The sequence below is a fragment of the Crocodylus porosus genome, unplaced genomic scaffold (assembly GCF_001723895.1).
Source record: "Crocodylus porosus isolate Cpor-Errol unplaced genomic scaffold, CroPor_comp1, whole genome shotgun sequence".
Taxonomy (NCBI): Eukaryota; Metazoa; Chordata; order Crocodylia; family Crocodylidae; genus Crocodylus; species Crocodylus porosus.
Window position 1 is genome coordinate 90,713,986 of NW_017728906.1, and position 23,675 is coordinate 90,737,660.

The window sequence follows — 23,675 nt, forward strand, 5'->3', positions numbered from 1 at the left end:
GTGTCCTGAACTGCGGGGGTGGCAGGGGGTGCACTGCTCACTTTGTTTTCTCTTGCCCAGTGTTAGGCCCATCTTCAAAACTGACAGTGAGGGTGCTGAGGAAGATGATGACAACTCCTACTTTCCTCACTGGGTTTCCCCTAATTTACCTTCTCTCTCTCTGCTCACTATTCTCCCCCGCAACCCAGTGGGTCTGTTCAGTCAGCCCTTTCCTTTCCTCCCTCTCGGGTCGCGCACCCTCCTTTACTCAACAGCAGTCCTTTTCATCCCTTCCATCTGTCTCACCTTTGCTTTGCCTCTTTCTCCCTCCCTCCTTCCCCTTGCAGTCACTCTCCTTTGAGTCATCCTCTCTCCCCACTGACGTCTTTCTCCACCCCTCCCCAACTCTGACGGTCACAGCTCTCGTTCACCCCACTCATCCCTCCTTCCTTATAAAGAGATTTTTCTCTATGAGTACAATAACCACTCACTGCCCTAAAACAAAGGCAAGCCACATGGAAAAAGGTGACTGAGTCTTTCCTACACTTGTCACCTGAGGGCTAGAGAAACTAAGAAGATTTGGGGAACAGACCTGCTGCTCAGCTGTCCTTTCTGCAGCAGCTCAAAGAGCCCTAGAGAGTTCTTCTTTGGGGATGGTCTGAACACTTAGTGCTTCTCCCCATGGATATCTGGAACGCATGAGTAAAGGTGGGGAAGCAGCATTCCCCATGAAGGGAACCCAGGGCGTCTCTTAGCTGGCGGGGAATGTGACTGTATATCAGTGGTGTGCACTGCTGCACAGGACATTGTGTGCATGTGCTCTGGTAGACTTGATGCTGCTGAGGGGCTGGAGCCTTTGCAATGTGCCTGTCCCTTTAAAGAAGGGGAAAGCTGCTGCTCACACTCTGCCTCTGTGGGTGGACACAAGGCACTGGGATCTGACTGCTTGATGCCAGTTCAAGTGAGAGTGGAGAAAGAGAGCTGAGACAGAAGGGGAAAGAGGAAACCTGCTGCAAAAGAGGTGAATGAGGGCAGAGAAAAGAATAAGTAACACTGGAGAAAAGCTTTGAGGGGGAGAATATTTGAAGGGAAAACCTTTGGCTGGATGGAACAAAAGATACAGTGAACTATTTTCTCTGAACGTGAGTAATGAATCTAACTTGCTACTGTGGCTAGCAAGAGAGTTCAGGGTTTGCCTGTTTGAACTTAAAACTGTCTCCAGCTACTGCTTTGCTTAAATGTAAAGGCTGACTGTGTATTTCACAGGTACTGGATAGTGATGTGCACAGGGTTGGAAGACTGTACTGTTCTCCACCTAGATTACAACAGCTCACCAGGGTGTAGTTAAACCTCATTTGGACTTGTGGCAAACTTAAATATTTTGTTTAGCTAAAGATCCACAGAGTATGCTGCCTTAAAGATTTTTGTTAAATACCAGCGAATTAAAAACTACCTGTCTGTGGAATGGAAAACCTGTATTCAGGGAAAAGAGCTAGGGTGCACTGAATGTTTTTGTTTTGTAAGAGCTTCAATCCTGTGCAGTCTGTTTATCTAAGATAGATCTCAGTCTTGCTATTTTGGCAATTTGGCATGTGGAAGTCTGAATTTAAAATTAATGAAGCTGTTTATCAAATTTATGACAAAACTGAAGAAATTCATGGGATGTGGGAGGAATTCTTGTCTTATCAAAAAGAAAATTTAGATGTATAAATATAAGAGATGAGGACAGAGATACTAGGAGGTGGGAAAGCGTGCTGGATTTCAAGTCTTTTATATTCTTTTGTGATTATTATTTGTCCAGAGCTTTTGTCAGTCATTAATTTTGTAGTGTGGCTTTAAACTCTCTAAATGCTTTCTGTTAAAATGAATGACTTACTAACATCTTCTGTTCTGGAGGGTGCATGCCAAAGAGTGTCTTGAGAAGAAAGTTCTAATATACCAAGGTATATGTTGAACTACTACAATTCTACTTTAATAAGTGGTTTATTACAAAAGCAGTTCTTACATCCTGTTTCATTTAAATCACATGTTCCTAATTTTTCTGTTACTGTAACAAGTTAAGACCTTTTCAGGTGACAATTTGATTTTAGTTTCAAGGTTTTCTTAGAAGTTTGTGAAAAATCGGTGCCAATTCTATTGTTTTAAACCACAAACATACACTCTTGCTCGTTACATGTGAAAGAACGCTTCAATAACCTAATTATCATAATCTCACTAATAACCAGCTGAGTTTTCAGTATATTCTGGCTCTAATTAGTCTCATTGTGCCATGTAACATTAATCTGGTTTGTTAAAAGCAATTGTATTATTGCATTCTCTCCAGAAATCTTAATGAAATAGCATTTCAAGGAACAATCGTGATTTCAACATGCCTTTCCATGTGGAGGGGCTGGTAGCTATAATTGTGTTCTACTTGGCAATCCTGCTTGTTGGAATATGGGCTGCCTGGAAAACCAAAAATACTGGCAGCAGTGGAGACCGCAGCGAAGCCATTATAGTCGGTGGAAGAGATATAGGCTTGCTAGTTGGTGGATTTACAATGACCGGTATGTTAAAACCTATCTTTTTTTTATCTATACAATACACAGCATGTCATTCTTTCATAGAAAGGTTTCACAAGCAGGTTCGGTTTTTGATAATTCAAAATGGAGAAACGACATCTTGAGTTCTAAGCGCAATTACAATTTAGGAAGAATATTTCTTGTTTGCTTGTGTAATGCTGTTCTTTAAAAAAATGACCTCTCTTTTTTAATAATAATTATTGTATATAAAAGCTTTAAAGGAAAATACATAGTCAGTTTCTTTTTCACTGAACCTGTATTAATGGTTTAAATAGAGATGCCTGGAGCAATAATGATTTCAGAGTTTCCAGTGGAGTGAACATAATTTTTGTGTACACTATAACATGCTAAACTAATGGGCTAGTGCTGTGTTCAATAAGAAAAATAGCCTAAGTGCAAAAATGAATGAATAAAAAATTGCTGTACCAAGCCCATTTTTTGATGCACTGGGCCAGATTTGCCCAATGAGTAGTACTGCCAGTTTCAATAGACATACACCCTAGAGTGTTTTAACCTCTTTGACATGAGTTGGGAAAATGGTATAATGTTGTACCGTACATGCTAATATTAGCAGGAAGAGATTATGTGATGATTAACTTCTAATTGCACTTTGAGAGGACTGGTTGGCCAACCAAAGCTAATGGAACTTGCTGGGTGAGTCATTCCTCCCCAGTTGGAGTAAGTTCACTGTTAGCCCTGAAGTTACAAATATTGTCTACTATATCGTGTACTTTTACACAAACTTACAATATATGAATCTCAACTTTATTGGATACATTTTATTTCAAAGCTTTATAACACATGCCTTTCAAGCAAAACCCTTCCTGTTCCAAATTAGATTTATCAGATCTCATTTAAATTTCCTTCTTTTGTCAGGTTTTCAGGTTCAGCCCTGTCTAGGAAGAAAAGATTCATTAGGGCAAAGTTGTGCTATCCTTGATCAAGCAAAATTCTTATGGGCGGCTATAGAAGTTTTGCTGATGTAAGGATTGCAGACTTTCCTGTGCTGAGAAGACTGTTAAGGGTGATGTTTTAAGGTACACAAGTTGAAAGAGTTTGAATCAAGGCTAATACTTCACTTCTTTCCCTCCACTGTTTGTTATTTGGAGTAGTCATTGCTTCTGAACTATTGAGATCTGGCTGGATATCACTAGTAGTTTTAGCTGCTCAGACTTGTTTTTGCTGAAATTAAGCTTTGCCAGAAGATGCTGTTTTATCAAAGTGATTTTTTTTTTTCTAGAGACATATCGATTTCTACAAAATTTGTATTTGGAAACTTTTTTAAACATACTGCTTCTATAGCTGAAGATAATGGCCTGGGGTAGCAAAGATGCAGAGTACAGATTTTTATTCATCCTGTATCAGAAACCCCAGGGTCTGCCATATCCTAAGCCAGTACCCTAATCATCCACCTACTTCTCTCACCGGTTTCCAAGAAACCATTCCAAATGTTTTAGTTTTGTGCTAATGTAGAATGAAAAGTAGATTCCAGAAGCAAAACTTGCTTCAAAATGGAATTGTCGTCCTACAGTCAGCTCTCCTGGTGATTTGATTTTTGCATGTACATTAGACCCTAGTTTGTAATTGAGCACCTGAGCAACCTAGGTATCGGCAATGCACAGGACAGTATCGGTGGCTGGAGCAGTTGGGCAAACAACATAGTTAGACTGTTTTTGCACCCTTCACCACCTGTGTTATACTACCAATCAGGCCTGACCCTGAAGCCTTTGTTTGGATAAAACCCCCGTATATGTTATAGGATAAGGTCTGATTATGCAAAGCTATGTTGTATTTGCATCCTCTCCTGTTAAAGTGAGCATGAAACTACCAGTAGTGTATAAAGTTTAGCACAACATTTATTTTAGTAAGGACATTCACGGTATGTTAGGTTAAACGTCCGCAGAATCAGAGGATAGACTGAATTTTGTCTGCATTAAGATAACTGGGCAAGAGTCAAATTATAAACACAAAATAATTTTTAATAACAATTAAAATTATGCTGCCTCATACAATAGGCACTTTTACTTTTTTAATTTTGCACGTTGCATGTATTATAATATCCAAGTATTTATTAAGGAAAATGTCTCAGTTTCTAAGTTCCTGAGTGGTAATATGATTATTTTAGTATAATTTCATGTATTTACCTCTCTTGGATATCTATATGGTAATTCAGTAAACAAAGTTTTTCATGTAAATAAAAATGACAATGTATGTTAGAAATTGCTGGGAGCTCCTCACAGCATAGCCTGTAAATAAGCATTTAGAAAATAATAAAATGCTTTAATTGAAACACTTTATGTTTATGAGATAGGGTCTTCTGCCACTCTTCCCTAGGGTGAACAAAAATTTAGTACTGAAACAAAAGGAGTTATTTCTATAGCAGTGTGGTACTCAAGATAGCTATAGAAAAATTGAGTCTATAGATTTTAATATGAAATATAGGGCCTAATCCTAGAGTCAGTGACAGTTTATTACAGTTACAGCCTTACAGTTTATTAAAAAAAATAGCTTTTGCACATTTTGTAAATTATATACTCCCCACAAATAGTGCCTGTAGGGAAAATCCAAATGTATGCTATGCTTCTGAAGAAACAGATGTATTAAAAAGTAATTAATATGCCTAAACACAAAGCATGGTTGAAAGTTGAAAGTAACTGCTGTGCTTAAAATACAAACAGATAAAAGATTGAATCATGAATAAATCTCAACATTTCATTTTAAAACTGAAATTATTTTACAAATATAGAAAAATATTTAATTCATATGTTAGCTTTACCTGTATGCAATTTAAAAATTCAACTATTAGCATTTTTATTTGTAATAACACTTACCCCAACCTCCCACTTCTGTCCATACTGAGATCAACAGCAAATTTCAGCCTGCCATAAATTTGTATGATTGAGTTTCAGCATTGGGGAACCGCTGAAGATTGTCTCATCAAAATATGACACAGCCTAGCAATAGCATTCCAAGTGGAGTCATAATAACAATGCTCAGATACCATTATTTATTTTGGTTGTCTATATATTCTTCCATAAAGAAAATCAGTACCAAAATGTTGTTTGTGTAATCAGTAGACAAATATCTGTTTTACAACATATGATTAGCTCGATGATGATTTGACTGTGTAAACAGACTGAGTAAACAAAGTAATTCATAAAGAATGCTGGATTGTTTTTTATTAAATATTTTGATGCTCATTATCATACAAGGGTCATTTAATATGTGTTGCTGTGTCTTCATCTCTACCAGGAATAGACTTTGACTATATGCCCCTAGCACATGTCATCTGTAGTATTTCTCACAGAGTTTGTATAAATCAGTTCATTGTCTGGTTTTGATTTTTGTGTCTTCAAGAATGCATTTAGATAAACTAAAATAACTTCCCATATAAATGTTACTATTCATTCCTTTCAGTCAATTCTTTTATTTAAAAAAAGACTTGACAAAAAGCTTACATTAGAATAACTTAAAAGTTAGTATCAGAAAATTCACATTGAAGAATGAAAATCTATCCTTATTTCATCCTAGGTATTTCAGCTCTAATTAACTGGACAAATGATCCCCAAAATACTATCCTCCAAAGCTCAAGGTTCTTTGCACAGATGTTTAAAATAATCTGGCAAACAAAAATATAATAATAAAAGCTGCTTCTCACCCCTAAATCCAGAAACAGAATAAATAGGAAATGAAAATTAGCACCAAATTGTACTCCACCCTCCCCACAAACACTAATCTTCAGTTCATCCTTCCTCCACAAAGCCTGGGGAACGTGGATGGACTCTGCAACCATCCATGAAGGTTTATAGCAATTTGGCCTACTTCTGGCAAGGATAAGGGAATCTAGTTCCAAAGACTAATTGTCCCCATTGACAACTTCATTAAGTATAAATTAGGGCAGTGCCAATTGAAAAAAATTCTATTACTGCAGCTCTGACCCCATGGGGACTTAAACCAGGGGTGGGCAATTATTTTGAGTGGAGGGCCACTTATTGAGTTTTGGCAAGCCATTGAGGGCTGCACGACAGACAGCCAGGGGCAGATAAATATTAATTTTCTAAATTTTTTAGGGGTCCTGTGGGCTATGCACTGAATAGAATGGCCTGGCAGGCCGAATTTTGCCCTCCCCTGACTTAGACCCTTAATACTGGGCGTCATTCTGCAACTGTCCTGCTCATATCCTCTCCAGTAAAGCAGATAAAAATGTCCATCCTTCTGCCTATTTACAATGTGACTGTAACTATAGTATCTAGGGACCTGTCACCAATTTCTTCTTCTAAAATTAGTAATAAGCCATTTGCACGCTGCAGGACTAGAGTACACTGCAGGACATTTTCTCCAGGCTTTTTACCTAGCCCTTTTTTTATAAGTCACCATCAACTGATTCAAAAGAGCTGATAGTGTGAGCTATATACTGGTAATTCTGTCTTGCTGGGTTCTGGTGCCAAGGATCAGTAATGAGAGAGTGTTCTCTCTGTTCCTTTACATCTAGGCACACACCTTGTCTCCATGGCCAGTGTCTATATACGTTGCACAGTAAATCTTGCCAAGATGTCCACTGACAACAACAGGATCACAGGCAAAAAGGTTTAGCCATTCCCACCAGACCTTCTTTTTCTCAAGTATCCCTAACATATCCCCTATGAATACACACAGCTACACATAAGACTACTGTTTTGCTTCTAAATACAGGGTAGAAGAGATCTTAGCCTTTGGAAAGTTGCAATTTAACCAAAAATGTAAGTGTCCTTAATTTCTCACCAATTGTGGGCTAATTCAATTGGTGTGAAGAGAATTTTAAAAATAACTTGCCATCAAAGTTTCCTGAGCTATTTATAATAAATGTGTTTTATCGATGAACATGCCTGCTTTGCCATTGCTTTCCTCAAACATCCCAGCAAACTAATTTACTGGCATGAATGCCTGTTGAAACAATTGTGGCTAAGATAATATTGTAGAATACTTGAAGAATGTGAATTTCTGATTTAGAATCATAAGTTTTTACATGGGCAGTATGATTATAAAGGTTACACTAATTTTCATCCAATCACAGAAAATATCAACAACTGCTTGTGGCCTTTGCATCAAATCAAAGCAGCTCAGATTTTGTTGCATTCAAAAATCTAATGCATATAATGAACTATTTGTGAGCAAACTATAGATCCAATAATTAATTCATAAAATTAATCAGCAAGTAACTCTAACTACAACTGCATTCTAAAGGAAATCAAGGTATATTTACATATTGCCTGCAAACAGGAAGAGAGAACATTCATTAAATCATTTGTTAAGAATTATTTGTCAGGATTGAATTACAATATACTTCTGCATATGAGATCTGTACTTTAAAGGCTTAAGCTAGGGACAGACATTCAAAGAGCTGGAGCCTGAATTGTATCAATCTTTGCACGTTAGTCTAACCTGGCTAGGTTAAACCAGTTTGTAACCATACACACATCCCCTCTGGACTGAAGAAATGCAGGCACATGCCTGCAGTGGCTCAGGCTACAAGCCATGGGGTGCTAGAGCAGCCCTCCCTTTCCTTCCACAGTACTGAGCTGAGGAAGGCAGGACACCCTGATTAGGGAGCCACTCTTGAGCAGCCCAGTAGGGAGTTGATAACACAGTGTTTATCTATCACCCCTAACTCAGTGTTTATCAGCCCATCAACAACAGCCTGTCTCCATTAGTTCAAGCTCTTCTTAAGCAGCTTTTCCAAGGATGGAACAGAGGGACATTACCAGCTAACTGTTGATTAGCTCCAAAAAGCCCTAAGCAGACACAGTCCTGTCTTGCCTTTGTCCCATCTCCCACAGCACAACCCATAGCCAGCATGTGGTATGCTAGCTAATGCTAAGAGGTGTCGATATAAGGCACAGGGGAGGCGGTGGTCCCTGCTTCAACAGGGAGTGGTGAGAGGGTGGGAAGAAGGAGGAGAAAGACATGCTGACCCCAATGTGCATCCAGTCTCTGCTGGAGATCCAGCCAGGGAGCAAAGGGGATGGGCTAGCCGAGCTCTCTGGAGCAAACAGCCCAGCCCAGAGAGCATGCCAGGATGCTGAGGGGCTCTGATTTAACTTAAACCAGGAAGGGGTCTGGGACAAGCATTGTATAAACCAGTTTGACCCAAATCAGTTAAGTCTGATACTACATTCAACCAGGTTTATCTCAAACCATTTTCAGTCATTTTCAAACTGATTTATGTGCACTGAACTTCAGTTCTGTTACATGTTTAAACCAGTTTCTGAGCACTTAAACCAGTTTATGTGTAATGTCTGTCCCTAGCCTTAGTGTTCATCCTCAAACTCCCAGGTTTGACAAGCTGTCTATAAGAGACAGGAATCAATCTATTATCTGCCAAGACTTGGTAACACAACTTATAATGCACTTCCTCATATAAATGAATGGAGAGCCTATAGATGTAGCATAGCTCAATTCAGGAATATGTATGTAGGAAGCTTAAATACAGATATGCCAAATTATAAACACTGGGTAGTTAAAGCAGTACACCACAGATCCCGTTAGCATTGGGATCAGTCAAAATTGGCCTAAAGCAAGAGATTTTTAACTTGTCTGGGGAAGTAAAAAAATCAAGCCTCATGTTAAGAGCACGTCTTTTAAGTACACCTTAGTCAACAATGCATTTGTTGGGCTTTTGCCAGCTTTAAATATACAGAATGTTCCTGGTTGAGCCAAACCTTATATATGTAGATATTTTTTTTCTCCTTCAAATCTCCCCTTTAATATGTTTGTTCAGTGCTATGCCTCCAAAAAATAATTGTTAGGCTGTTGCTTGTTTAGTCCATTATATTATCATGGCTGACTAATATTGTCTCACATTTTCACTGTACACTATGGACATGTCTACATAAGATATTTACTGCACTAATAGTAGACTAATTAGTTGCACAGTAAATGTCCTGCATACACATGTGTGCCCCTATTAGGCTGGAGTAAACTAATTTACTTCAGAGCAGGATAGAACTTGGATTTACTTAATTTACTTGTAAATACAAGTTCTATCCTGCTGCAGAATTTTTCACTCCACCACAGCACGCGTGTCTGCCTGAGCATAAGAGTGCTACAATGCAAGCACTGCCAGGAGCTAGCGCCATACTGAAGCACCCTTGTGCTCCAGCCAGCGTCTCCACAGCACGTTGAGCTGGAGGAGCATCCCCAGGCCAGCAGGCTGACCGCAGGGCTGCCTGCCAGCTGGGGCTGCTCTGACTTGGCTCAGTGTGCTGCAGTCCCAGGCCCATGTGCAAACAATGTTTCCCATTAATATGCATGTGTCGATGCACCCTCAATATGACTGTTGTCTCCTCTATCATATATAGATTGCAAAAGCTTTTGAGGACAAGAAACATCTTTCTAGTTTATCTTTGTACAGCCCCCAGCACATTGACAGATATGAGGGGAGGTGGTCCATGACTGCCTCATGTCTAATATTCCTAGTGACTACAGTGAAACAAATAATAAATAATTGTAATATTAGACCTCATGGCATGGTTTACTGTTTGAAATATGACGTGAGTGTTTTGCCTTCTTTATGGGCATGTCTACGTGTCCACCAGACTGCACAGTTGTTACTGAAGGAAGTACTAAATGACTGCATAGTAACTACCATGATTGCACAGTCCTGGTACTGCATGGGTCATTTCCAATGCTACTGCCCAGTAGTAGTGAGCTACGGTGCAGTAGCATCCGCACCATGGTTCATGCCTGCTGACACTATGTTGCTGTAGCAACAAGATACGGCAATGTAGCTTGTGGTTACAGTGACATAGCATCTCATGTAGACGCATCATATATGTTTTAAGTCTTTCACCTTTTCATTTTCAGCCACTTGGGTTGGAGGAGGCTACATCAATGGGACCGCAGAGGTTGTGTATGTCCCAGGCTATGGGCTGGCTTGGGCACAGGCACCCATTGGATATTCCCTTAGCCTGATTTTAGGTAAGCAAAGAACTAAAATAAATTAGTACCTCAGTATTTTTCAGAGGTATGCTAATGTCATAATTGTTTGATCCCTGTAGCAAGGGTCTGATTAAAAGGCCATTAAAATAAACAGAGTTTTTCTGGTGTTATTACCATGCTTTGGAGCAGGCCTTTAAACAAGAAACAAATGCACTACTAATTACTGCAAATAATCTGACAACTTAAATCCTAAAGAATTCCTTTGATACCAACAGAGTATGGACACATGCACGCTTGGAGCCATTTCAAAAGGGGAACTTTTGAAAAGGGCAGCAGCTGTTATGTTCAAATTGCTATGCGTGGATAAGCTAGGAATGAAACAGAGGTAGCAAAACTGCTCCACCAAATTAAGAAGTGTTAAAGTTGGAGAGGTTTTGCTGCCTCTAGAGCTTTCCTAGCTTGTCAACATTTAACAATAAGAATATAACATCTTGAAAGCCCCCCACCCCCACCCCGCATCCCTTTTGAAACAGCTCCAAATAAATATGTGTCCATAACCATGGTTCACCCCCTTTGAACTCATTAGCCAAGTATGGCAATCAAACAAGCTTTTCCCTTCTCCTCTCTTCTTCTCTTCTCTCCTTTCTTCTTTTTTAAAATTATATCTTTTATATTTTTGTAACTTTTGTTAGCTTTTATTTATTCAGTTCACCCTCTCTTAGGTGCTTTGATGATGTCTGTCGCTATAGTATCTGAAAGCTTCACAACTGCATTATCCCCATTTTACTGATGTGAATCTGGGGCATATGTTGCCTATGGGCCAAAAGGCTTGGGCAAAATCTGGGTCTTTGAGTCAACCATGTTCAGTGGGTGCAAAATTGTTTAAGAACCAAGATTCATCAAGCACTTACCCATAAATTTGAAGGCCTGTGTTCTAGGTCCACCATACCTTGATGGGATTAAAATATGTATTTTAATATGTTTTAGTATTAAAATACACTTTTTAGGAGCATTCCCTCAAAACCAGGCTGAATGTGCCTCGCTTCCTCCTCCCATTCTTCTGCTGATACATCCAAAGTCTTCTTTGCACTGCTAACATTTAGACTTCTGTCGAAATAGCTGAACAGAAGGAAAAGTTGGACAAGTGACCACATTTTGTGGACTACAGTTAGAGAGCTGTTTTTTGGCATACACTGTGCATTGGAACCTTCCACCTGTTTTTGTTTGTGTATTTTTAATAAACTTCAGTGGAAGAATAAAAAAAAATACTTAAGTTAGTAATAGAGAAGACGCCGAACTGAACTGATCTTTCTAACAATTCAATACTTTTCTGTGGACTATGCTTTCGAGGGTTCCATCTGGTTTAGTTTTAAATGCTGTAAATGGTGAAACATCCCTAACTTCCCTTGGGAGATTGAAACTGCCCAGTCAGTAAGCTTTTCCTGTTACCCTAAATCTTCTTTTTCTTGATATATTATTTCTTTTTTTTCCATTCTTAAATTCTCTTCTACTGCCCCAAAAAGGAAGATATATGATATGACAAATAGAAAAAACACAGAAATCATGAACAGCAAAAGAATAGCAGAATAACTACTTGTACTCATCCAAAATATTGAACTATTGTGTAACACAAAAGTAAAGTAAATTTGACATGGTAAGCTAGTTGCCCTCCATTCCCCAGTCTTTACACAGTAGAGAGACTTTGGGTGATGTGGGAAAAGCTTAAGATGTTTATGAAATCTCCTGTAGAAAAAATCTCTCATGTACCTGATATGGAGAAAGGTACTGACAACTGATTTTAATGGAGGTTGATTTGCCTCTTAATTACAGTGTATCCCAAATGCATTTCACAAGTTCTATTCTGATAGGATTCCATTGAATACATTAGAGCTCTACCATGAAGCCTGAATTATATAGATATGGAGTAACATTATGAAGAAAACCAGACCTGCGGTCATTTCAGTACTTGTTTCCATTTCTGGTGGGTAGTGTTGCATTGGACAACTACATAATTAAAATATGAACAAAAAACAATCTCCTGTTCTCTACCGATATGCTGCTTGTAAGCTAAGCAACACTATTAGATGAAAGGCCACTGAGTGCCACCAACAGCAGGCTGAAAGCCCTGAACCATAGAGACTTAAAAATCCAGATTTATTTCATAATTAGACCATATAGATCAGTGTTGCAGGTGTCAGTGTAGGTAAGGATTGTTAATGATTTTCTTTTAGTTTTATCCTACTCTTGGAAAAAGCTCTTTTCTTATCCCCAAAATAAAATCTCCTTTGTAGGATATTTTTATTTATACTTATTTCTGTAAAAATACAGTATGGCTACTATTTGTATACCTGCAAAAAACAGCAAGGTTTTACTTAAAGTAAATGTATTTCTCCACTCACATTGATGTCTTTTAATGTTTAACATTTTAGGTGGTCTGTTTTTTGCAAAACCCATGCGTTCCAAAGGCTATGTTACAATGTTAGACCCTTTCCAGCAGATGTATGGAAAACGAATGGGAGGGCTGTTGTTTATCCCAGCATTAATGGGAGAGATGTTCTGGGCTGCTGCCATATTTTCTGCATTAGGTAAGGAATTAGTAATAAAATAAAAGAATAGTTCACTGCCTCTAGGGCAAGTTAAGAACATCAGAAAGTCACGAAAGCAACATAGATTAAAAATCAACAGCTAAATCCATGGGCTGATTTTAAATGCTGATTGTTTTGACCAGACAGTTTGGAAAGGGATGGTTTCCATCTAGTTGATTATCAGAACCTTGATTGCCTCAGCACTAAATGAAGTGTTCTGGAGTCCTTATTTTTGAGCAAAATGTTTTCAAAGCAACAAGAAAAGTTTTAGCTACATCACTTTCCTTAATTGTAATGGGACTTCACTGATTATTTTCCAAATAAAAGTACATCTCTTTGTGCTGAGTTTGAACAGCCTCAAAGTCACAAAAATGATAACAGCTCTCAAAAATAGCCACACAACTCTATTGACAATACATATAAATAGTATAGCCACTTCCATCTGACCACAGCAGAAGAAGCTCAGGTCCACTTTTTCTGGACCTGAGACTTATCAGGGAATCCAGGTTTATTATGCATCTGTACTTGTCAAAATAATAATGATAATAAAAATCCTACCACTCAAATATTTCAGAGAACTAACTGAAACATGGCTCAATACAAAATCACCAAACCTCTCATCCATCCCTGAAAATAGTTATGTTGCTGAGCTCTTTAATTATAATAGAGATTTGGATTTTCTGTCTGTTTTAAAAGTGAGAAAGCCCTTTAGTTGAGTAACCATTAGCACTCTTAATTGTTTACCAGCAAATAATATGCACAATGCACCTATATTGCCTTTATTTTTTAGCACAATTGGTTTTAAAAAAATAAAATAAAATTTGGAGCTTTTTTCCCCACTGTGCTCTGATTAGCTACAAAGCAATGGGAAACTTGTTTACCATAATTTTGTCACAAAACTCTTAAAATTTGAGAACAAATTTCATGCTGAGGTGATGTGAGATGAGTGGCCTGAAGTATTTTCTAAGGATTTAAAATGTGCTTTCTTTTCTGAATGCAGCTCAGTTCGTTTTGGAGAAGGCTCTATGTGGTATTTCAAAGCAATTATTGTGAACAGTTTTTGGTGTCTTAACAACTGAAAGTTAATGATTATACATCTAAGAGGCTTCTGAATGATAGCTTCTGTGTGAACAAATGTAACCATTTTATGCCCTTGAATTTAACGGGCCATTCTCCACAGAGACAGGTTCACTTTCCAGTAAGGAAAATCCACCAAGTCTGGTCTTTCCCTCCTGTCTTAAAAACCTGTGTCGGAAACTCAAGGCTCTTTATCTACTCCATCACCATGCACCATGCACTGGTCTGAATAACAGATGGCAGCACTGGCAAAAGTAAACTTTTCCCCAACGTAAATACTCAAGGAAACTCTCCATGGGAGGAAGGAGAGTGCCGCTTCCTGCCACTCCTTCATCTAGGCTGTATCATAAAGGCATGGCTGAGCCAAAGAGAACCATTCCGCATTGTAGAACGAAACAAATCTTGAAACCAGTGCAAGCCATCAGCCTAGAGAATATTTTTTAAAAAGAAAGAACAAACAGTTAACAATTTGTATTTTGTTGCCTCCCCCTACAGGTGCCACAATAAGTGTGATAATTGATATAAATATCAATATTTCAGTTATTGTTTCTGCTCTGATTGCAACGTTGTACACTGTAGTGGGTGGACTGTACTCAGTTGCCTACACTGATGTGGTTCAGCTCTTCTGCATCTTCCTGGGGCTGGTGAGTTTGACTATTTTTTTTTTCCGTTTTACAAAGCAAAGTGGTTTTGCTCTCAACTGTGGGACTCAGTGCCCATCAGAGACCCAATGCTCTTCCTTAATTGCAGATTAGGATGTGGGTGTCTTGACAGGAAGTGAGGGAAAAAAGAATCTTTCCCCTCACTTGGCTAGAGAACAGTAGCCCTAAAAAGGCATCACTACTTCACCTTAACAGTGCTACAAAATAGTCCTCTATGACCCCAAAGGGCTTCCACTGAATGGAGGATGGCAAGATCCACAGAGCTGAGTGTATTCTTAGCCATGCACCTGCCCATAACCAATGTCTCTTACCTCCGTTTCATCACTCAAAGCCTCCAAATCCACCCTGCACAACAGAACTGCTACATTTGCTCCAATGTGCCTGAGCATAGGCGACATGTAGTGTGCCTGAGCACATGCTCCCCTGTGCCCCCCCTGAAATTGGGACCCTCCCCCCCAGTCAGCGATCGGCCACTGGTGCCCACGCAGAGTCACCAGTCGCCCATGTGCCTGAGTTTACAATAGTGATGCAGGATCCTAGTCTCTAGCTCACTCCAGTCTCCTTTCAGATAGTGCAAAACCTTTTGTAACTTCCTGGTGTGGCGAAGCACCAACAGGCATAAAGTTCTGGAGCTGACACCTTCCTTGCAGCCAGTGGCACAAAAGGTAGGGAGGGCAGAGAAGAAAGCACTCCAGAAATACCCCAGTGACACAATTTTTCCAGGGTCATGGCAAGATCTTGGATTTTGAAAAGGGAGGTGAAGATTGTGCACAGCAGCATCACATATAACACAGCATATTTCAAGGTAAAAAGAAACTGAAAGCTTTAATAGTATGCTAGGGGCCTAGGACTATATTGTTTGGTTTCAGATCAAAGCTAGAACAAACACATAACTTTATCGAAATGTGCAGTAATTTGCAATATCATGTATTGGGTACTAAACAATGATGCAGTAACAGCTTATACTGTGCCATGCCCGCCATGCATGGTTATCTTTAGCTGCTATGTCTCCGTAGCAGCACACTATAATGAGGGAATGCATTGCTACAGCAATGTAGCGTCAGGTGTAGATGCACCCAGTATGTATTAAAAAACACAAACTAGGAAGAAATACTCAAAAGATGTTTTTTTAATCCTGTAGTCATTAGATTTGAATATACATCTCTTTCAGATTCATAAAACAAAATCAAGCATCCTGACTGTGCACCCAATGCTTCACTGAAAGTTATTTCCAAATCTGAGTTAATGGTTGCCTGAGTTAATTTTTCCCCACTTGAAGCATTTCACAGCCTATAGGGCTGTGAAATAGAAGCTACATTACCAGGAGCAACTAGCAAACAGCAGAATTGTAGCAGAAAGAATAGCTTGATTATTAACATTAAGACAATGAGAAAAGAAGGGTTGTTAATTCCTATGGAATGAAGTTTAGAAGGAATCAGGTAGATTATAATGAGCCATGAAGTGACTCCATCACTGCTGCCTGACTATAAATGCTGCTACCACTACCAGGCAATTCATTTTAAATTTTGGGTAAAGGAGGAATCAAAGGCGGGGGGAAGGTGCAACTGCACCAATGCATCCCCCCCACCTCCCCCTTTCTCCTCTGACTAAGCTACCGTTCCCTGTTTTATTTGCCCAACATAAAACAGAGATAGCAAAGAATATGCCCTATACCAATCTCTGCATGGTGTCCTGTCCTCCCCACAGCACATCAACACTCAAGAAAAGCTTATATATAAAGAATAATTATTAAAGTTACAAAGTAAGTACTCAAACACTAAGGAATGCTAAGAATTAGGTTTGCCTGTTTAACTTTAATTTGGTTCCCTTGTGCATCGATGTAGTAATGGACCTGATGACCTACTGTTTTTTTAGCTGTATGTTTTTGCTGGTTGCCACATGGGGTTGGAAAGGAATTCTTCCCCCTCCTGTTGCTACATGTGTCAGGGGTGAGAGGGAGGACAGTTCACCTTCCTAGAAGCATTGGGCAGTGGCTGCAGCTAAGGCTGGGAATTTTGACTAGGATGTGTCAGCGTTCCTGCTGGGACTTAAATCCAGAAGTTCCTGGCTAGAGTGTCTTGCCCCTCCACTTCAGGTTAGACCAAACACTATTTTTGGGGTCAGGAAGTAATTTTACCCCATGGTCATATTGATACAGACTGTGAGGAGTTTTGCTTTCCTCTGTAACAGGGGACATAGCCCTCTTCCTTGGATCTCCCAAGCATATAACAACTTTTCCATTACCTGTGGTAGGGTAGGGTGCTATACCTTGCAGTTGTGACAGTTTTGACTGCATAGTTTTAGTAATAGGTTCAACAAGGATTTGTATAGGATGCTTGGATGAGATTGATCCTGCCTCAAGCAGGGGGTTGGACTAGATGACCTTTAGAGTTTTCTTTGATTATTTACACAGGTCAAATGTTTCCTTCATGCAGAGAATGTCCAGTGTCTGGTCTGTAAGCATCTATTGAATATTTTTTGCTGCGGACCTGGAGCCGCTGAACCTCTGATTAGCCCGGGAGCCTTGGAGCCTGCTGGCTCCTTCTCTCTCTCACAGTCTGCTAATTGTCTATTCTTCATTTTCTGGTTGCCTGACTTGAGACCCTGTGGTCTAACTTTCAGAAATGCTGAATGCTCACAGCTCTAACCGAACTCTTGGGAATTGTGCTTTAAAGCACTATAGTACCCAGATAAATCAAGTCCAGGACCTCTCAGATAAGGCACAAAACTTGGACTTAAACTTGGACCCTATGCCTTAGGTCTCCATACATAAAATGGGAACAGTGCCATCCTCACCTAATCAGCATGTTGACATCAATTAGAATTGGTTTTTTTTAATGTAGATCATATAATCATGTATGCCATGGAGATACCCACATGGAAATCGAATCATCAGACAAGCATGGACATTTGGTTCTCCAAGGACAAGTAGCACGGGCACATCTTGCGCTCCAGCTACTTGTCCCTAGGGAACTACCCATGCCACATTTACATTGGCATGCAGCAAGTTACGCTGGGTAGGGAGGCTGGGGCCAGCACTGTGCCCTACCAAGGGTCCTGGGAAACCTCCCGGGACTGCAGAAGCAGCAATCCTGTCAGGCAGAGCCTGACTGGCAGCCACAGCATGGCTCTCGGCTCCACTTTCAGCAGCGCATGCTGCCTGTATGTGCGCTGCTCTGAGGTTTTTTTCCACAGTTTTTTGGTGGAAAAAAAGCATGGGGAAAAAAACGGAGCAGTGCATGCACAGGCAGCATGAAGAATACCTGATCCTGCGGTATGTGGTGCCACAGATGTTTTTGTAGCACCACATACCTCATGGCCGCATTCATTTGGAAATGCTGATAGAATCATAGAAAATTAGGCTTGGCAGGGACCTCAGGAGGTCATCTAGCCCAACCCCCTCCTCAAACCAGGACAATCCCCAACTAGATCATCCCAGCCAGGGCTTTGTCAAGCCAGGTCTTAAAAACCTCCAAAGATTGAGATTTCACCACCTCTCTTGTTAACTTGTTATATTGGTTCAGCACCCTCCTAGTGAAAACATTTTTCCTGATATCCAACGTAAACTTCCCTTGCTGCAACTTGAGACCGTTGTTCCTTGTTCTGTCATCTGCCACCACTGAGAGCAGTCTAGCTCCATTCTCTTTGGAACCAATGCATACATCTGGATGTGTCTGTCCTCAAAGTATGGTTTGAATAGTATGAAGTGAATAAAGAACAGGGTCACACATTTAACAATGAGAAAAGAAAATATCTAATAATGACTATTCATTTAGTACCATCCAGCATGTCCACTGAAAAAGGAGGACTCCTGTGGAAAAAATGGTATGTGATTATGTTCTTAAAAACTATAAAAATGCATATGCACAAGAGAAAGCAAACTAAGGTTACACAACGGAGCTTTCATTCTAGCTTTTTCTCATTTCTGAATGAATAACTTTGCTTAACCTCAGTAATATTCTTTTTGAAAACATATCAGATTTAATTTCCTATTTAAAGAAAAAAATAAAGATCAGAATTTCTATTCTATGGAATTATATTGCCAGCCATGTGGGTAATCATGGGGTTGAGACCTATAAATATAAAACAGATCTTCCTGACCTGCATTGTTGGAATAACTGATAACAGTGGTTGTCATCTTCTGTTTTGACCAGAACTAAATGGGAATAGGACTCTTTCCGCTGGGTCTCACAGCAGTTTGCTGACAGGAGAAGACTGGTGCAAGTCAAAAGCATTAGGTCCAAATCCACACTGCAGAATTTTGTGCTCTACTGATCCAGTGTGTTTTCCCATCCCTGGTTCCTCATCCCCATTTCTCTGGTTTTACCTCATAGTCCCAATCTCCTTTCTCAGCAAGTCCTAGTTTTACCTTGCAAGAATTCCCATATCTCTAGGCACAGTCAATGCCATATTATTGCCCAGGCATTTCTAGTTTCTTCTCCTTTTCCATCACTCCCTGTCTTTAGTTTCCTTACCCAACCAGTCCCAGTTTATCCCTGACTCCCTTCCAAGCCCTTCCTACCTTAGATCTAAGTCCCAAATTTCCTCTCTCCCTCAGTCCCAATTTCATACTGCACTCTTTGTGTCAGCATGCTTCTCATCCCACCTCTCATATCAAGCTTTCATTCACTTTGCATTTAAACCAGATAGCTTCCTACTCCATGTTGACAGGGGCCAGTGAGAAATTTAGGCTCCCTGTTATCAGTTCCATTGCTTGGATCCAGAATCATTTGTAGCATTTCATAGTTGAAATTGTAAAGAAAGCCTGAGCTGAAGCTTGTTCAGACCAAAATGAATCTCCCAAAGGTTTCTCTGCTAAAATCTAAGATGTCACAACTGAGCATGTGCAAAGTGCAATTTTTCAGGGGTTTATAACTTGGTAAATTTGGCATATTTTCAGAAGGACGAAAGAAAGGTGCAGCCATAATTCAAGTCCTTATTCCAAAGCAAAGTAATACTGCTTCTTAAAGAAGAGATTCCCAGATTTTCTTTTCCATCAGCAAAGCAACTCATTATTTTATAGCCTTAGTATTGGAGATAGCTGAACCATTTTCAGGAAAATTTCTCAGAAAAATTCAGGTGGAAACACACATTCAAAATTCCAAAACCCGAAGAACTTTGTTTGCTAAATACTACGATGCTTTCCTGGTGTGTAAAGACCAAAGATTCAGGTCCCTGATCTGAGAAAGAGAAGAGTCTTAAACCTGTATTTCCACATTTCAAGGGAGTACCTGAAGAAGGATGGATGGGCTTGCCCATATTTTTTTCATGATTTTTTAATAGATTGTGCTTGCATTCCCCATAGATCAAAACTCCATTCCAAATCCTCACAACGTAATGAAATTGATTTTTCTAGCTATCTCTCATGTTAATACATGAGCTCATCCACCTTTTGGTAGTGGCATTCCCCAAAGTCTGGTGAGCCCTATCCTAAAGGCATGCAAAGGATGCTCAGAGTGAAAAGTACAGGAGTTACATTCAAAGATGTAGGTCTATAACAACACCTGGCCTTGCTTCAGGGTTGTAGTAGGTTTCATTTTCCTGAAGAGGGGTTTAACTTTCAAAAGTGTGGGAATGTATAGAATAATTCATTCTGTAAAATATATAGACTCATGGATTTGATATGTGCTTAGGGGACAGCTTATTCTTTATTGACATAGTTATACCAACAGCAAACTTGTTTCTCTTGTATTCCAATCCGACATTAGAACTGAAACAAATAATAAAGAAAATAGGGGTTTTTTTTTCATTTTCTACTTTAATATTTTCAGTCTTAAAATCTAAATAAAATGTCACTCTTTGATTGTAGTGGATCAGTGTTCCTTTTGCAATGTCGCATCCTGCAGTTGAAGACATTGGGCGCACAGCTGTGAAAAAAGTACACCAGGAACCTTGGCTTGGAAATGTAAAATCACCTGACATCTATACCTGGATTGACAATTTCCTTTTATTGGTAAGTGATGAATGCACAAGTAAAATATGTAATCACTCATAAGTAGGGACCTGCCAAAATTGAGATTTCACAGATTTTGCAAAACCCAGCATGAAATCAGGCAATGCTCATGAAATCCACAGGAAAAAAACTTACCAAAAAGAAACTGCTGCCTCCCCAGAGGGAGCCAGCAGTCCTCAGAGGGCATGGGGGTCTGCCTGTTTGAAGGGCTTCTGGCAAGATGGCTGCTGCTCCCACACTTCACCACTGATTGGCTGCTAGGGATGCATGTTATGTGACCCTCCCCTTCCACCAATTGGTGGTGAGAGGCAGAGCCACATGACAGCCCTCTCAGCTGAATTAGTGGCAAGGCATGGGGCTGTATGACAGGTAACCATTGTAGCCAATCAGTGGTGAGAGGCAGGGCCAATAGAGCCCCTCAGCCAATCAGAGGTGTAGGGGGCTACCACAGTCCGCCCATGAAATGGGTGCTGGGCCCTGCATTCTGCCTATGAAACCAGAGGGCAGCCACCCCGAATTCAATATGTCCCTACTCATACGGTCTTAGGTGATTTTTGTCTAATTAAAAATTGCCAGTAACTGCCTCAGGATTGTTGACCTCTCAACTGTTGATGAATACCGCATATGTTTGCTGGCAGTAGATTGATTTCAATAAATACAGCAATGTTTCACTTCAAAGTAGCTCCAAAGCAAAGGACCATTACCAAAATAACTATATATATTTTTAGCTATGAGAACTGACTTAGGTTTTCAACCCATGGTTCAGAGAACACATCTAGAGGGTCCAAGAAAAGTGGCTGTAAAGATGGCAGCCCTGCCCAAAGGGAAACCACTGCTGCTGCTTCTGTTGCTCTAGTTCCTCTCACGGGCAGACACCACCCAAGCAGCAGCAGCAGGCAGCCCAGAACCACAGGGGGATATGGAGCACATGCTCTGCCTGCTTGCACTGGGCTGCCTGCTGATGGCTTTCAAGCAGCCTCAGGCTGTGGGGGGACCTTGAGCACCAGAAACAGCACATCCGCTGCCTGCTGGTGCTGGACTGTCTGCTGCTGGTGCTCTAGCAGCCTCTGGCCACAGATCATGTTGCCCCCACTCAGGATAAGACAATTTTTTTGCCATGCGGGCCAGCAGTGTGTGTGGGAGGGGGCACTAAGCCACCCATACCAGTGGATATGGGATCCATAGGAGTGGATTGGCCTGCCCCTGGGCCCACCCACAAATTATGCCTTCCCTCCCCACCCCCTACCCACACCCCAGACTCAGGAGGCATCAGTCACTCCGGACAACCATTCTGCTAAGTTAACAGGCTAAGGGATAACATTTAATGGATAATATTCCCAGCCTTGGGCTGTCCAACTGGTGGCCTCCAGGCTGCATGCAGCCCATGGGGAGCTAGCATGTGGCCCACAGGCTCCCACAACGACCTTTACCACAGTTGCACAACAAGGGGCCTGGGGGGAAGGACATATGCCATCAGTGTTCACATGGCAGAGAGGTAAGAGACTGTGCACGGAACATGCAGCCCATACTGCAGGGCACTGGAAAGGTCTGCACATTGCCTGTGCACATTGGAGGGGGGGAGGCACACACTACCAGCACTGCCCATGTGGTGGGGTGAAGAGATCCCAGGGGCTCAGCCTAGCAGTGTATTGCCAGCACAGAATGCGGCCCAGAGGGTAACATGCCAGTGCCATGTGTGGCTCCCGGTTGTGCTGAAGTTGGACATCCCTGTTTATGCAGATGATTAATAATGTCACAATTGTAGGCAATTTCAGAGAAAACTTTGATTAGTGGGTACAGATATGTATTCTATAATGAAGCTGAAGTCTTTAATGATCATGAAATCCATTTATTTTAGGCAACAATAATAGCTCCACCCATTAATTAAGTTAACAAAGCCTTCCCATTACAAGACTGTTTTCAGTAGCGTGTAAGTGCCACCTTTTAACTATTTGTGTTAAATTTTTCCATGCCAAGTGAATGGCTCACACTGGGTTTTTTGGTTGGTTGGTTAGTTGGTTTGGGGTCATTCTGAAAAAAATTAACCAAAAATTTTCAGCCATCTAAAAGGTTAACTAAGAAAATATATTATCTTGCCTATGGAACTAAAATTTGATGGACTTTGTTAGGGATAGAACTTTCTGTTCTCTGGTAAATTCATACAGGTTTTACCACATTATTGGCCTTTGCAAAACTGTGGATAGGTTGTTTATGGTTTTGCCACACTGCTAAATAGAACCTTGCTAAAATTTCACAGCTTAAATATATGCAGATTCTGCACTGAGCATAGTTTAGCCTAAGTCTGCATGCAGCTGAGCAAGATTTTCCTTGAACTTAAGCAGAAGGCAAGATAAAAATGCATCTTATAGAATGTAGACTAACTAAATCAGAGATATCTAATCTGGCATAGTCAACAGTTTACTTCATCAGATACTATGAAGAGACTGCAGGGAGCAGAGCTTCTAAATAGAAAGCAGTGATCTGAGTACAAGGGATAAGGATTTATAATTTCTAGCTGCTCTGGGCCATGTCCAAACTGAATTCAGGTACTTGAACAGAGAAGACTCTCTTTCCCATGCTGTGAATGGAAGCATTGCTGAAGGGACTGAAGGAAGAGGTTTGCCTGATTCATGTGTAGAGGTGACAAGAGCTGAACCTGCAGGGCCAGTGGAGGACTTGGAGGAAAAATACTGAAACCTAGAGAGAAGACTGGAACTGAAGGTCGTTGGGCTGAAGAGATAGTAGGATTGAGATTTAAGAGTTACTAGGAGATTTTGGGGTGGTGGATACTGAGGCCAGCAAGGAGCTATAACTATAGGCCTGTAGAGTGAGATGAAGTAGATGAAGTGGACAGAGCAAAGAGACAGACCAGACAGGAGCGCACTGGGGGTGGGGGGGGGGGTGAGCAGAGGGAGCTAGGACAAAGAGGATGGGACCAATT

At 40.5% G+C, this 23,675-nt stretch overlaps 1 protein-coding gene across 2 annotated transcripts in view; it reads left to right on the top strand.

Annotated features, from left to right (window-relative positions):
* Positions 1-475: 475 nt before the first annotated feature.
* SLC5A7 (solute carrier family 5 member 7) overlaps positions 476-23,675 on the top strand; it is a 31,015-nt gene continuing 7,815 nt past the window's right edge. The window contains exons 1-6 of one of the 2 annotated variants that reach the window (XM_019529592.1): positions 476-1,000; positions 2,303-2,525; positions 10,383-10,496; positions 12,887-13,042; positions 14,615-14,763; positions 20,591-20,734. In XM_019529592.1, coding sequence (XP_019385137.1) covers positions 2,348-2,525; positions 10,383-10,496; positions 12,887-13,042; positions 14,615-14,763; positions 20,591-20,734 — 741 coding nt within the window. In that variant the 5' untranslated portion in view covers positions 476-1,000; positions 2,303-2,347. Of the gene's footprint in view, positions 1,001-1,032; positions 1,122-2,302; positions 2,526-10,382; positions 10,497-12,886; positions 13,043-14,614; positions 14,764-20,590; positions 20,735-23,675 lie in introns of those variants that run through there. The other variant, XM_019529591.1, reaches the window with a different exon arrangement.